Raw genomic sequence first — 15,945 nt, 5'->3', positions numbered from 1 at the left:
CACCGCAGGGACAAAGGCGGCTGGGCTTCTAAGACAGTTTATGAAATGGCACCTCTGCGTCCAGGTGAGCAGGGAACTTCAGGCATTCACAGGCCAAACTGCAGGAGAAAGGGCTCCATGCCAGTTCTCATACTGGCTCATGGCACCAAATTTGGAAGGCCAAATGCATGACAGCATTTAAGACTCATCTTGTCCTAGCCAACACTGCCTCCCAGGCACTATCAAGGGCCCAGCATGTTGCACTTACAGCCACAGCAGCATGGTAGCTAGTTCCACAGCCAATCACGATGAGCCGTCGGCATCGTCTGATCTCCTTCAAGTGGTCCTTCAAGCCGCCCAGAAGCACTGCAGGACACATGCAGTGTGTTAATGCTGACACGACACAGGGATTGTGCATTGGCCCAGGGCTCGGACGAGGGATTACCTGTGTTGGTCTCAAAATTCACCCGACCTCTCATGGTATTGAAAACTGATTCTGGCTGTTCAAATATCTCCTTCTGCATAAATGCACTGAAGTTACCTGATCAAACAAACATCAACAGGATGTCAATTTTAATTTTGTTACACTTTCACTGCTTAGCTTTTAATCAAGAGCAGTTGTTATGCAGTTAGTCACAGAGACACATGTAAAGGCTACTGCAGATTACAAAAGGTGTCTCTAGGTATTGTCCCACCTGATACTCATGGTGACAAGCCAGGTAAGGTATGATTATTATCTTCAATGTGCATATCAGATCCTGCAACTTGAGGAAGGGAGGGATGTAAGTAACAAATGCATGGCTGGCCTTTCTGGGCCACGCTCTTCTTGGCAAGGCCAGAGGAAAGTAAAATGCTTTACTTCCTAACACCCACCTACTTAGGGAAGTACAAATTAAGCGAGCCTAAGGAAATAGGCAATTTTTTTAATCCAAATACCCTCCTATACTCTGTATTAAAACAAAAAACAAAAAATCTTTTCAGCCACATATTTCTAGGGCTCTGATGTGAATGAAACCGGATGACATCTAAGACCCCCGACAGGTGCTGTGCCTGATGCCTGTCGACAGGTGTCCACAGACAGGGTGGGAGTGTCCTCTGGGATACACACACACGTGATGCCAAGCATCACAGTGTCCCTGTCTGCTGCCCTCGGCAGAGAACTTGTAGAAAGAGTGCCATGAAGCAAACAGAGCAAGTGAGGAGGGGTCGGGCCATTGCAGATACGGACCAGGGAAGGGCTCTCTGAGGGGGTGATGTTTCAGGGGAGATGATCAAAAGGAGCTGGTCCTGTGCGAAGCTGAGTGAGTGCAATGACCCCCAGGGGAGCAAGCACTCCGCCTGTCTGAGTAACAGTGAGGCAGCCAGGGTGGGCGGGGAGGGGCACAGTGGGGAAGGGTTGTGCAAGGTGGGGCCAGGCTGCGTGTGGATGGCTGTGGGCTGTGGCAGGGAGTGTGGGTTTTATGCTAAGAACAGTGGGAAGCCACTGGAGGGCTTTACCCAGCAGGATAAGAGAGTATGATTCACATTCTTAAACGTTTACCCAGGCTGCCCTGTGGAGAGGAGGGTGTAGGGACACAAGTGTGGGTGCAGGAAGATAGGCTCCCCTCACAAGGAGAAAGTAGTCCACAGCCCCCCGTTACTGCAGGCCTCTCATCCAGAGAAGCAATGATGCCTGGGGTGTAGGAATGTGTCCCAGAGAATATGTAAAGGGAGGTAGTTGATGGACTGGGGTCAGTTCAAGCAGGGAGACCTGGTGCCGGGACATGGTCAGAAGCCCCCTTTGGAGTAGCCAGGCCAGGCGCCCCACATCCCCTGAGATGTACGAACCACAGACCACCTGCAGCCCGACTCCGGTGCTCACAGCAGGCAGGAAGGCGGTAGTGCCCACCCATGACAGGGCAGAGAGTCTCAGGAGCTCCCCCACAGAGCACCTGCCCCATGAGGCTGCTGCACAGGGACCCTCAGAGGACACCTGCCTTTCATGATTTGCTGCAATTCCATCTGCAAGGTCTGTATGGCTCGAGATGGGTCATCACTAGCCGAACGCTTGACCCGGTGAATAGAGAGTTTCCCATCAGCCACTGCAGCAATGTCATCATCCTCAAGGAAGATGACCCGGTTGGTGTGTTCTATGATAGCGCTGGAGCAGGGAAAATATGGGTGTCAGAGATAGGGCCTGTCCTTGACAGTTACAAGATGTGGGTCCATATCAGTAACACTGAATAGCATTTTAGGATATGGCATATAAACATTGATTCATACCTTCCGCCCCTCCCCTCCACCCAGAACTATTTCGAAGCCAGTCCCAGACATCAAATCATCTGTAAACCTTTTAGCTTATAGCTCTAAAAGACAAGGATTATTTTTCACCCTACTATAATACCACTATCACGTCTAAGAGTAATAGTTATTCCTTCATAACATCAAGTACCCAGTATGTTCAAATTTCCCCAGTAATCGCATAGATGTTCTTTTATAATTGCTTTCCTCGAATCAGGATCCAAACAATGTCACCTTTGGAGAATGCTCAGGAACCAACACATTCTGAATCATAAAGGGAAAGAATGAAACATTTATCTTGCCTTTCCAAATGACCTTTCAGAATAACCACAGTTTATGAAGGCAAGTTTCTCTTTATAGGTGAAATATAGCTAATAAAGAAGGAATGATAGAATTATAATAATCAACTTATGAATTCCTAATCATTAATAGCCCTAATCAAGGTCCATCAGTGGCTAATGAAATGAAGAAATGAAAAGCTAAGAGCAGCTTTATAATGGATGGATAAGGCTCCTGATCTTTGAACTCCCTGTTCAATTTTAACAGTACTACAAAAAGACAATGAGACATAGTGCCTCCTGATGGAAGGACACACTACCTATTAAATAGTCTTGCCAAAAAAGAAAAAATCAAACCTGAAGATCAAGCTTCTAGACACCTGTAAACTTCTGTTTGCAGGAAATACGGTGAACAGAAGAACATGGAGGAGACACTCAACAAAATCCATATAGTGGGAAACTCATTAGGACAGATGACTCCTTTTCTTACACACACACACACACACACACACACACACACAAGGCAAGAAAAAGGGGGGGGGGACTTAAAAGCAAACTATAAGATCTATCCACTAATGAAATGTGCAGTCATTGTGTTTATTTTTATAGTAGCTTTCTCTGTGTTGAAATAATGATTTTTCCCTTGAGATGGAAACGGAAAGTTTCTTTTAAAAATAAAATTGTTAGAAAAGTTGGTAAATGAAAAAGAAAGTTAGGTAATCAATAGTACAGGTGGTACATAGATATGGTAAAAACCATGAAGGTGGTACCTGAAGGACCATGGGAGAAAAAAACTCTCATTCTACCAAGTGCTACACCAACATGTGCCCTGTGCAGAAAAATGAGCATTTAAAACTCCTGATGCAAAGTTAAAAAGAGAAATAATCAAGTTCTATGGCTCTAAGAGAGGTGTCTCCAGATCCTAGGGAAGAAAGACAAAGAAGGACGGAAAGCCACTGCACTGGAAAAAATATTTTAAACAATATACATTCTTTGAATAAAAAGCAGAAAACACAGGCAACAAGAGGAAGAAGTAAAAACGGCCCGATTCAATCTCCAGCAGATAAATGCTACTTACATTGTACTGTCCTTCAGACAGTGCTTAATACGTCTGTTTGTATTCACATGTGTGTGTACATCTGCATGTTTAAATATAATTACTGTTTTAATTTACAAAATGGATGGCAGTCATCAAAATTACTGGCCCAGGAATTAGACCTGAGGTGGAATCCTCATCCCTGTCTCTTACCAGCCTGTGCCCTCGGGCAACACAGACATGACCCCTCTGAGCCCGTCTCGGGTTCCTCTGCTTTAAACTGGGAGATGACCACTGTGCCTTCACCAGAGGTTTGTTGTGATTATTAAATGGGATAGTCTTGGTGAAGCCCTCAGCACAGTGTCCAGCCGTAAGTGCACAGCAATGCTGGCCACTGTTGTCACGAGAGCTCTATGTGCCTTTGTACCTGAGAGGGTCACCTTTGTCACTCTTATTTTTCAATATATGCTTTTTCATCTACATGCAATACATTATAGAATCACTTTATTAAGTTCCAAAAACCTAAACAAACAAAATAATGTCAGGGATTTTAATTATAGCATCGAATTTACAGATTAAGAAGAGTCAATATCTTTAAAAATAATTTCTAATTATTAAATTAACTTTAAACCAATTAATGTTTTCAGAATAATATTAAGGCTTCTTACCAAGGAATGTGGAATCTCTCCCTTTATTCAAATCTCTTCTTATTTCTCATGGTAAACTTCTGTAGTCTTCTCCAAACAGGTTCTGGGACTATTTTTATTTAAATTTATTTTAAGGGATTAAAACTTTTTTTTCAGCTGTGGTAAATAGATTCCTTTTTTAGTTCAACAAAGGTTTGCTGAGAGCCTACTGTGCCAGTCACTTGTGGAGACATGAAGGGGAACAGGATAGATGTGGTCCCCTACCACCCACCTCACTAAGCTGACAGCAAAGTGGCTACTGCTGGAATGTCGAATTTCTACACCTTTATACTCTGACCAGCCACGAGTATTACTTCTAACAGCCTTTCAGGTGGATTTTTAAAGTATATAATTGTATTGCCTACAAATAATTCTTTAATCTCCTTTCAAGCATTTGTCTTTTTTTTTTTTTTTTTTTGAGAAACATCTACCATACTTCATTGAATACAAGGTAACATTGATCTTTTTTTTTTTTTACATAACAATTTTCAATGTAATCAAATCTCATTTTTATAACTAACTACTTCACAACAAGTAACATGCTAAGGCAACATCAATAGATGAAAAAAGGTAGTCCCTGGTCCCAAGGAATGTTGCCCAGGAGAAGACAGAGATATGTAAAAAATACAATTACAATACAGTGTAGCGAGTGCAACAATCAGGCATGCAGAAGTGCAAGGGTAGCAAAAAGGAGCATGTGATCACAACACTAAAAAGAAGACTGCACAAAAGACACAATATGTAAATTGAGTTTTGAAAAATGAAGTGGGTTTCCCAGATGCCCCATAGGGAGAAAGGAATTCTTGGAGGAGGGAAAAGCATATTCAAGACAGTGAATTGTTCATATAATCCTAGAAGTGAAGTAGTCAATGGCAGGAGAAATGATTGGACACAGGCGTCATGAATACTTGTATGTCTGCATTTTACCAAGTCCATTCTAAAGGAAACTTTGTGGATCAACTCGGGGGTGGGGGGCCGTGGGGGGACAGAACTAGTCATTCCTGCAAGAAACACTGGAACCAGTTTCTACCAACCCACCAAAAAAACTACTTCAAAGGCAACATGGTATCACAGAAAGGGCTAGTTTTTTTGTTTGTTTGTTTTTAGTTCATAAGGCCTCACTTAAAATTCTGATTCCACAATGCACTTGCTGTGGGACCTTGAACAACACTCATAACCTCTGCAAGTTTCAGTATAGTAAGTTTATGTGATTACCTTCATGTGTAATATCCCTGCATTGCAATCTTAATGGAAACTCAAGTTCAGGTCAAAGACAAGTTTCTCTGTGACTTCTCCTCTGAATTTTTTTTTTTTTTTAACAGCTTTATTGGAGTATAATTGCTTTACAATGGTGTGTTAGTTCCTGCTTTATAACAAAGTGAATCAGTTATACATATACATATGTTCCCATATCTCTTCCCTCAGGCGTCTCCCTCCCTCCCACCCTCCCTATCCCACCCCTCTAGGTGGTCACAAACCACCGAGCTGATCTCCCTGTGCTATGCGGCTGCTTCCCACTAGCTATCTATTTTACGTTTGGTAGTGTATATATGTGATGCCACTCTCTCACTTTGTCCCAGCTTACCCTTCCCCCTCCCCATACCCTCAAGTCCATTCTCTAGTAGGTCTGTGTCTTTATTCCCATCTTATCCCTAGGTTCTTCATGACCTTTTTTTTTTTTTCTTAGATTCCATATATATGTGTTAGCATACGGTATTTGTTTTTCTCTTTCTGGCTTACTTCACTCTGTATGACAGACTCTAACTCCATCCACCTCACTACAAATACCTCCATTTCATTTCTTTTTATGGCTGAGTAATATTCCATTGTATACATGTGCCACATCTTCTTTATCCATTCATCCAATGATGGACACTTAGGTTGCTTCCATGTCCTGGCTATTGTAAATAGAGCTGCAATGAACATTTTGGTACATGACTCTTTTTGAATTATGGTTTTCTCAGGGTATATGCCCAGTAGTGGGATTGCTAGGTTTTATGGTAATTCTATTTTTAGTTTTTTAAGGAACCTCCATACTGTTCTCCATAGTGGCTGTATCAATTTACATTCCCACCAACAGTGCAAGAGGGTTCCCTTTTCTCCACACCCTCTCCAGCATTTATTGTTTCTAGATTTTTTGATGATGGCCATTCTGACCGGTGTGAGATGATATCTCATTGTAGTTTTGATTTGCATTTCTCTAATGATTAAGGATGTTGAGCATTCTTTCATGTGTCTGTTGGCAATCTGTATATCTTCTTTGGAGAAATGTCTATTTAGGTCTTCTGCCCATTTTTGGATTGGGTTGTTTGTTTTTTTGTTATTGATCTGCATGAGCTGCTTGTAAATGTTGGAGATTAATCCTTTGTCAGTTGCTTCACTTGCAAATGTTTTCTCCCATTCTGAGGGTTGTCTTTTGGTCTTGTTTATGGTTTCCTTTGCTGTGCAAAAGCTTTTAAGTTTCATTAGGTCCCATTTGTTTATTTTTGTTTATATTTCCATTTCTCTAGGAGGTGGGTCAAAAAGGATCTTGCTGTGATTTATGTCATAGAGTGGTAACATTGATCTTAAGATCGTGATTATTTTATATACTTCTAAGAAGTATATAAAAACTGTAGCAAATTATAATTGCCAGATGCCACTTACAGATGCTAAAATCTATAGGATAATTGCATGTCCTAGAATCACTGAAATAATATTAGCTTCTCATTGAAATGGTGCCCTAAGGAACACAGTTTGGGAAATGCTGACCTTTCCTATCAGCATTAAGTACAATGCTGGCTGTGGGCTGAAATAGGCCTTGCAGCCTGGGCTGTAGGTTCTCGTTACTTCATGTGTCCCAGGAGACCTCACCTGGTGTCCTCCCTGCTTCACAGCAAGGCCTTACCAGAGGCTGGTGGGAAAGAGGCATAATAAAGGTTTGGATAAAGGAGGTAGTAATTGTGGTGTTTATGGTGGTTTTCTATTTCAACTAGCAGGAAAATGTTTTGGTCTTTTCTCTGTGTGTGTATACATTTTTTTGTACTAAAAGGGGCATGAAGCCGACTTTCTCAAATTTCAGAATTACTGTTTGGTGTATTGATGCGAACATGCACTTTGGAATCTACTGGACCAAAACCCTCAATCTTGGCTCTGTCTTTTATGAATGGTCAGAACTCTGGCAAAGGCAGGCAAGGTTCAGGAAGGACCAAAGGTCTAGAGACACTTGCCCCATCTAAAGGGAGCAGACTTTGAATGGCCCCAAAGAGGGCTGGGGGGAGCAGTCTGGTGTGCTCAGATCTGCTGGGTTTTTAGAAAAGCTAGAAATTCAGATTTTTATGGGAAATTTCCCATTTTTAAAATGTTGGCAACTAATTCATTTATTCTGTACAGGCCCAAAAAATTGTGTAGATCAGTAGACCTTGCCTTTGGCCACCAGGGCTGCTGATGACAGCCATGTAAAAAGTGCTCACTGGGCAAGGATTCCCTCAGGAGGGCCACCAAGAGCTGAAATCTGCCATCACCGCTTCCCCTTGCTGACCCTTGAGAAAACAGCTCAAACGGGGGAGTAAGTAAGAAATGGGGGTGTTTAGCCAGTCATTCTTGATTACATAATCCTAGGAAAGAAAGGAAACAAGGTGTAGATACCTTGCATCAGAAGCAAAGAAGAATTCCACTGCTTTATCGCCTACAGCATGAAGGCAGGTCGAGCTGTCCAGCCTCTTCATCCTTGTTTTACAGATATTCTTCACATTCTCAATATTGCCTAGCAAATGAAGGAAAGGATCACAAATCCCGTTAGACTATTTTCTTGGAACAACACGAAGAAGCCAACTTCCCCTTTGAATATGTGTGGGAGAAATGTGCAATTTTTAGCTTTGGCTGCATCAGCCGAATTGTGTAAAAGATCCCCAAATAGTAAGAGCACTGAATCAGCTATTAACAAAACAAACCAAATCAACACTCCAATCAGGGCACAGGTGCCTTTATATAACAGAACCACAGCAGCAGCTCCCTCAACTTGGTATGTATTTGAAAATATCCACAAGAAAAAGCTTTTGAAAAACTGGAGCCAAGTCCCAGTTGCATGAAAACCTTTTGGACCTGGCCCTAGCAGAGTGAAGGAAGGCATCCTGCCTCTGAGGGGAGCTGCCGGCACCAGAACAGTGCTGCGCTGTTCACGTCCTTCTCAAGAAACTTACGTGTCCTGTATAAGATGGGGATCTGTTCTGTGGAGAGTTTGTATTTGCTCCTCACTCCAATGAGCAGGGGGCTGCCTCTCCTGTAGGGACAACAGGGAATCGAGTTACCCATTGCCTTGACACCCTGGGCCGGGCTGGATGTCCTCTGAGCACTGAAGAGAGGGTCCCCGCATCTAGCCCTGTCCCCAGTGCAAAGTGCTCCCAAGACATCCCAAAGATTGTCCCAGAAGTTATAGAGCCATTAATTATAGACAATTTCGAAAAGTAAAGCTTTACTGCTTCTTCACACTATCTTCTTCTGCAAACTAGTAATAACATGATAATAGATTTTAAAAGGAGTTTCAAAATTTGATAGGGACCAACTGGCATTTTATAATTCTATGATTTGAAAGACTTAAATTCCAAATGGTAAATTAGTTCCTGTCCCAGAAAAAAATAAAATCATAATATATTCACATAATTTCCTGCCTAGATTCTATGACAGTTTGGTCCACAGGTGCATTCTCAGTGGCTCCCCAGTGCCTTCACAATGAAGCCTGCAACTACAGGGCAACCTAGATCCTGCAGAGCTGGGCCTCTGCCCACCTCCCCACTCCCCACCAGCTCTCGAGTTTCATAGGGCAGTGTCCCTACAATCTTGTTCGCTCTTGTCACCCATGCCTGGCATACAAAAGGTGTCAGTAAGCACACACTGAGACTAGAAGAGCCTCAAGTCCCACCAGTGCCCCTCCCCATCACCATCCTGGCCTAACTGCAGATCCCTAAAGCGCCACAGTCACTCTGGGCTCCTTGCCTTTGCTCACGCTGGTTTCTCTGCCTGCCTTCCCCAGGCTGACACCTACTTCCCCTTAGGCCCCCTGTGCACTGCCTCCCAACCCTCATCACAGAACATCACCATCTTCTGCCCTGCTCTGTCCTCCTGCACAACTGTCCAGTCCTTAAGGCAGGGGTCCCCAACCCACGGGCCACAGTATCGATCCGTGGCCTGATAGGAACAAGGCAACATAGCAGGCGCTGACTGGCGGGCGGGCAAGTGAGCAAAGCTCCATCTATATTTACAGCCGTTCCCCATCGTTCGCATTACTGCCTGAGCTCTGCCTCCTGTCAGATCAGCAGTGGCATTAGATTCTCATAGGAGTGCAAACCCTACTATGAACTGCGCATGCGAGGGATCTAGGTTGCCAGCTCCTTATGAGAATCTAATGCCTGATGATCTGAGATGGAGCTGAGGCGGTGATGCTAGCACTGGGGAGTGGCTGCAAATACATATTATCATTAGCAGAGAGGTTTGACTGCACAGAGACTGTAATAAATCAACTGCTTGCAGACTCATATCAAAACCCAATTGGTTGCTCAAGGAACATTCTCCAGGATAGATCATATCTTGGGTCACAAATCAAGCCTTGGTAAATTTAAGAAAATTGAAATCGTATCAAGTATCTTTTCCGACCACAATGCTATGAGACTAGATATCAATTTCAGGAAAAGATCTGTAAAAAATACAAACACATGGAGGCTACACAATACGCTACTTAATAACGAAGTGATCACTGAAGAAATCAAAGGGGAAACCAAACAATACCTAGAAACAAATGACAATGGAGACAGGACGACCCAAAACCTATGGGATGCAGCAAAAGCAGTTCTAAGAGGGAAGTTTATAGCAATACAAGCCTACATCAAGAAACAGGAAACATCTCGAATAAACGACTTAACCTTCCACCTAAAGCAATTAGAGAAACAAGAACAAAAAAACCCCAAAGCTAGCAGAAGGAAAGAAATCATAAAGATCAGATCAGAAATAAATGAAAAAGAAATGAAGGAGATAATAGCAAAGATCAATAAAACTAAAAGCTGGTTCTTTGAGAAGATAAACAAAATTGATAAACCATTAGCCAGACTCATCAAGAGAAAAAGGGAGAAGACTCAAATCAATAGAATTAGAAATGAAAAAGGAGAAGTAACCACTGACACTGCAGAAATACAAACGATCATGAGAGATTACTACAAGCAACTCTATGCCAATAAAATGGACAACCTGGAAGAAATGGACAGATTCTTAGAAATGCACAACCTGCCGAGACTGAACCAGGAAGAAATAGAAAATATGAACAGACCAATCACAAGCACTGAAATTGAAACTGTGATTAAAAATCTTCCAACAAACAAAAGCCCAGGACCAGATGGCTTCACTGGCGAATTCTATCAAACATTTAGAGAAGAGCTAACACCTATCCTTCTCAAACTCTTCCAAAATATTGCAGAGGGAGGAACACTCCCCAACTCATTCTACGAGGCCACCATCACCCTGATACCAAAACCAGACAAAGATGTCACAAAGAAAGAAAACTACAGGCCAGTATCACTGATGAACATAGATGCAAAAATCCTCAACAAAATACTAGCAAACAGAATCCAACAGCACATTAAAGGGATCATACAACATGATCAAGTGGGGTTTATTCCAGGAATGCAAGGATTCTTCAATATACGCAAATCAATCAACGTGATACATCATATTAACAAACTGAAGGAGAAAAACCATATGATCATCTCAATAGATGCAGAGAAAGCTTTCGACAAAATTCAACACCCACTTATGATAAAAGCCCTGCAGAAAGTAGGCATAGAGGGAACTTTCCTCAGCATAATAAAGGCCATATATGACAAACCCACAGCCAATATTGTCCTCAATGGTGAAAAACTGAAACCATTTCCACTAAGATCAGAAAAAGACAAGGTTGCCCACTCTCACCACTATTATTCAACATAGTTTTGGAAGTGTTAGCCACAGCAATCAGAGAAGAAAAAGAAGTAAAAGGAATCCAAATCGGAAAAGAAGAAGTAAAGCTGTCACTGTTTGCAGATGACATGATACTATACATAGAGAATCCTAAAGTTGCCACCAGAAAACTACTAGAGCTAATCAATGAATTTGGTAAAGTAGCAGGATACAAAATTAATGCACAGAAATCTCTTGCATTCCTATACACTAATGATGAAAAATCTGAAAGTGAAATTAAGAAAACACTTCCGTTTACCATTGCAACAAAAGAGTAAAATATCTAGGAATAAACCTACCTAAGGAGACAAAAGACCTGTATGCAGAAAATTATAAGACACTGATGAAAGAAATTAAAGATGATACAAATAGATGGAGAGATATACCATGTTCTTGGATTGGAAGAATCAACATTGTGAAAATGACTCTACTACCCAAAGCAATCTACAGATTCAATGCAATCCCTATCAAACTACTGCTGGCATTTTTCACAGAACTAGAACAAAAAATTTCACAATTTGTATGGAAACACAAAAGACCCCGAATAGCCAAAGCAATCTTGAGAACGAAAAATGGAGCTGGAGGAATCAGGCTCCCTGACTTCAGACTGTATTACAAAGCTACAGTAATCAAGACAGTTTGGTACTGGCACAAAAACAGAAACATAGATCAATGGAACAGGATAGAAAGCCCAGAGATAAACCCACGCACATATGGTCACCTTATCTTTGATAAAGGAGGCAAGCACCTACAGTGGAGAAAAGACAGCCTCTTCAATAAGTGGTGCTGGGAAAACTGGACAGGTACATGTAAAAGTATGAAATTAGAACACTCCCTAACACCATACACAAAAATAAACTCAAAATGGATTAAAGACCTAAGTGTAAGGCCAGACACTATCAAACTCTTAGAGGAAAACATAGGCAGAACACTCTATGACATAAATCACAGCAAGATCCTTTTTGACCCAGCTCCTAGAGAAATGGAAATAAAAACACAAATAAACAAATGGGACCTAATGAAACTTAAAAGCTTTTTTTTTGCACAGCAAAGGAAACCATAAATAAGACCAAAAGACAATCCTCAGAATGGGAGAAAATATTTGCAAATGAAGCAACTGACAAAGGATTAATCTCCAACATTTACAAGCAGCTCATGCAGCTCAATAACAAAAAAACAAACAACCCAATCCAAAAATGGGCAGAAGACCTAAATAGACATTTCTCCAAAGAAGATATACAGATTGCCAACAGACACATGAAAGAATGCTCAACATCCTTAATCATTAGAGAAATGCAAATCAAAACTACAATGAGATATCATCTCACACCAGTCAGAATGGCCATCATCAAAAAATCTAGAAACAATAAATGCTGGAGAGGGTGTGGAGAAAAGGGAACCCTCTTGCACTGTTGGTGGGAATGTAAATTGATACAGCCACTATGGAGAACAGTATGGAGGTTCCTTAAAAAACTAAAAATAGAACTACCATACGACCCAGCAATCCCACTACTGGGCATATACCCTGAGAAAACCATAATTCAAAAAGAGTCATGTACCAAAATGTTCATTGCAGCTCTATTTACAATAGCCAGGACATGGAAGCAACCTAAGTATCCATCATCGGATGAATGGATAAAGAAGATGTGGCACATATATACAATGGAATATTACTCAGCCATAAAAAGAAAGGAAATGGAGGTATTTGTAGTGAGGTGGATGGAGTTAGAGTCTGTCATACAGAGTGAAGTAAGCCAGAAAGAGAAAAACAAATACCGTATGCTAACACATATATATGGAATCTAAGGGAAAAAAAAAAAAAAAAGGTCATGAAGAACCTAGTGGCAAGACGGGAATAAAGACACAGCCCTACTAGAGAATGGACTTGAGGATATGGGGAGGGGGAGGGGTAAGATGTGACAGGGTGAGAGAGTGGCATGGACATATATATACTACCAAATGTAAAATAGATAGCTAGTGGGAAGCAGCCGCATAGCACAGGGAGATCAGCTCGGTGGTTTGTGACCACCTAGAGGGGTGGGATAGGGAGGGTGGGAGGGAGGGAGACGCCTGAGGGAAGAGATATGGGAACATATGTATATGTATAACTGATTCACTTTGTTATAAAGCAGAAAGTAACACACCATTGTAAAGCAATTATAGTCCAATAAAGATGTTTAAAAAAAAAAAAAGAAGAAGCTATTAGAAAATAAATAAATAAATAAACCCTATTGGTGAGTGGCAAGTGAAAACAAGCTCAGGGCTCCCACCGATTCTGCATTATGGTGAGTTGTACAATGTAATAATAATAGAAATAAAGTGCACAATAAATGTAATGTGCTTGAATCATCCTGAAACCATTCCCCCTGCCACTAGTCTGTGGAAAAACTGACTTCCATGAAACTGGTCCCTGGTGCCAAAAAGGTTGGGGACTGCTACCTTAAGGGTAGGACCAGGTTGGGTGTCACTAGGTCGCCAGGGCCCAGTACACAGTAAATACTCAACAAATATTAGTTGGATGGATGGATAGATAGATGGGTAGATAGATGGTCAGATTGATTGATGGATGGATAGACAGATGGATAGATAGATGGACAGATAAATGGGTAGATAGACAAATGAGTGGATGGACAGATGGATGGATGGGTGGATAATCCACCCATCTGAATATAAAATTATAGGATGGCACTCACATGCCCATTTGTGTGAATCCACACATTGCTGGGGGCCACAGGGCTCTAACAGAAGGACATGTGGGCTGACCCAGGCCCTCTCAGCTGATTCCTGGATCACACCTGGCATGAAGGTGATAAAGCTTGAGCTCTTGGCCTTCAAGGCCTCTTCTTTACTGGATTCAAATCAACATTCATTTTTTTTTTTTTCACACACACACACTATATTTTATTTTTACAAGAGATAAATAGACTGACACCAGGCATTGTACATGGATGACCACAACAAAAGCAACAATGATTGCAATTACCAAACATGAAACACACTCATACTATGTCATAATATTGACATTCAGCCCAGTAATCCTCCACTGTAACAGCTCCTTTACTTTGCAGTGAAAATTGATTTGTATATTCTTTGCCTCTGAGTCAACATTCATTTTTGTTCCTAATTTCATGTTCATAATTTTGCATACTTTTTCTAAAGGGAATCTCTGAAGTTGACCTGAAACCTGGACCTGCCCTTGCTATACAACTTTATTTTTAGTTTGAATTTGTTGTCAATTTCTAAAAAAAAAAGTGTAGAGATTTCAAATAAAAATCCAACTTTCTAGTTTCTCTTTAAAAAAATCAGAAGCTCCAGCCACAGAGATGGTGGGGTACATTCTCTGTGGCTAAGCCACAGTTGTCCCTTAGATAGAGTGAGCACCTTCTGTTTTGCCAGGGGCCCTACTTCTCCTTTGTGCCTCAAGCTAAGTGATTTTATTTTATTTATTTGTTGCTGGAAATGTCAATGCGTTCTGTCTCACCTTGTGGCCACGGCTTCTCCGGGGTAGTGGATGCTCTTGAAAACCAATGCAAATGCGCCTTCCTGAAAAGACGGGAAAGGAGAGTGAGGAACAACTTACTCTGGCTAAGCTAGGTTGCTGCACCTCAGCCCACTACCCCAGACAGCTCTCCCTGGGAGCCTCTTCACTGCGGGCAGTCCTGGGGTCACTCACTCAGGGTGCTGAATATAGGACAGCTTGCGCAGGGTGATGTCAGGAGGGGAAAGTGAAACAGGCAGTACCACAATCAAGTATCAAAGACCAGAACTTGTGGATTTCATTGTGAGCAATATAAACCTCCCTGTCCAGGTCCACAAGGAACAGCTCCCAGCTCTGTGATGACCTGGGTGGACTGCTGCAGTTAGAACCTCAGGAAATGAGAACCGTAGCCAGGGGTCCTGCCCTGGGCCTCAGGGATGGTACCTACTCAGGGAGCAATTGTGAGGATTAAAGGGGCTAATCCACGACCTAAGTTTAGCTCAACACACGTTAGTGCCTGGGTTCAAATCGTGGCTCCACCCCTTAACTGGGCAATCACTGCAGCCTTCTTTGTGCCTCATGGTGAATGGAAATGAGAATAGTCCTACCTTGTATGGCTTCTGTGAGCTAATGCATTTTAAGTGCTTAGGACAGTGCCTGACATAATAGAGACACATCAGAAGTATGAGTTGTTATAATTATTATTTCTATGGCAATGACTGCCATTTGTGCTCTGTGCCTCAGCTTGTTGGTTTGTACAAACCAGAGTTAGAATATAGTTCTCCTAACTCAAGACTCCAAATGCTCTTCCTATTTAAAAGTTCAATGCAAAATTCTCTCCTACATTCTGACCATCCTGTACTAATCATGTACTTGACTTTATGTACAGCCAGCTATAAATCTGGATTTCCAAGGTTTGGAAACCTAGGCAGACCTCATGGCCTCATGCTATGGCCAGTTTGCCAACTCAGTCACACAACCAGAGAGACCCCGGGGCCAGCATCTCCAGGTCCCTAAGGGCCTTTCAAACTGCCCAAAATGAAGGGGCTTTAGACAGAACCTGAGGAGCCTGACATTCACCCTGCTGGTTTTGTCAGCAATGAAGTAGGACTAAATAGAAAAACTCTTCCCGTTCTCTGCCAAAAAGAGCCCTGTGTTGCTTCAGATATATCGCTGAAGTTTAAAAGTGCCATCACTGAGAGACATTTCCAAAATTTAAAATTACAGATGGAAAAGAGGAAGTAC

At 42.0% G+C, this 15,945-nt stretch overlaps 1 protein-coding gene across 1 annotated transcript in view; it reads right to left on the bottom strand.

The window, feature by feature from the left end:
* GFPT2 (glutamine-fructose-6-phosphate transaminase 2) overlaps positions 1 to 15,945 on the bottom strand; it is a 47,527-nt gene that overhangs the window by 11,279 nt on the left and 20,303 nt on the right. Inside the window, exons 7-12 of the mRNA XM_059917884.1 lie at positions 14,704 to 14,765; positions 8,441 to 8,520; positions 7,887 to 8,004; positions 1,956 to 2,119; positions 425 to 520; positions 248 to 345 (exon numbers count right to left, since the gene is read on the bottom strand). Coding sequence (XP_059773867.1) covers positions 248 to 345; positions 425 to 520; positions 1,956 to 2,119; positions 7,887 to 8,004; positions 8,441 to 8,520; positions 14,704 to 14,765 — 618 coding nt within the window. The remainder of the gene's footprint in view (positions 1 to 247; positions 346 to 424; positions 521 to 1,955; positions 2,120 to 7,886; positions 8,005 to 8,440; positions 8,521 to 14,703; positions 14,766 to 15,945) is intronic.

The sequence above is a fragment of the Balaenoptera ricei genome, chromosome 3 (assembly GCF_028023285.1).
Source record: "Balaenoptera ricei isolate mBalRic1 chromosome 3, mBalRic1.hap2, whole genome shotgun sequence".
Taxonomy (NCBI): domain Eukaryota; kingdom Metazoa; phylum Chordata; class Mammalia; order Artiodactyla; family Balaenopteridae; genus Balaenoptera; species Balaenoptera ricei.
This window is presented reverse-complemented; position numbering and strand designations above follow the sequence as displayed.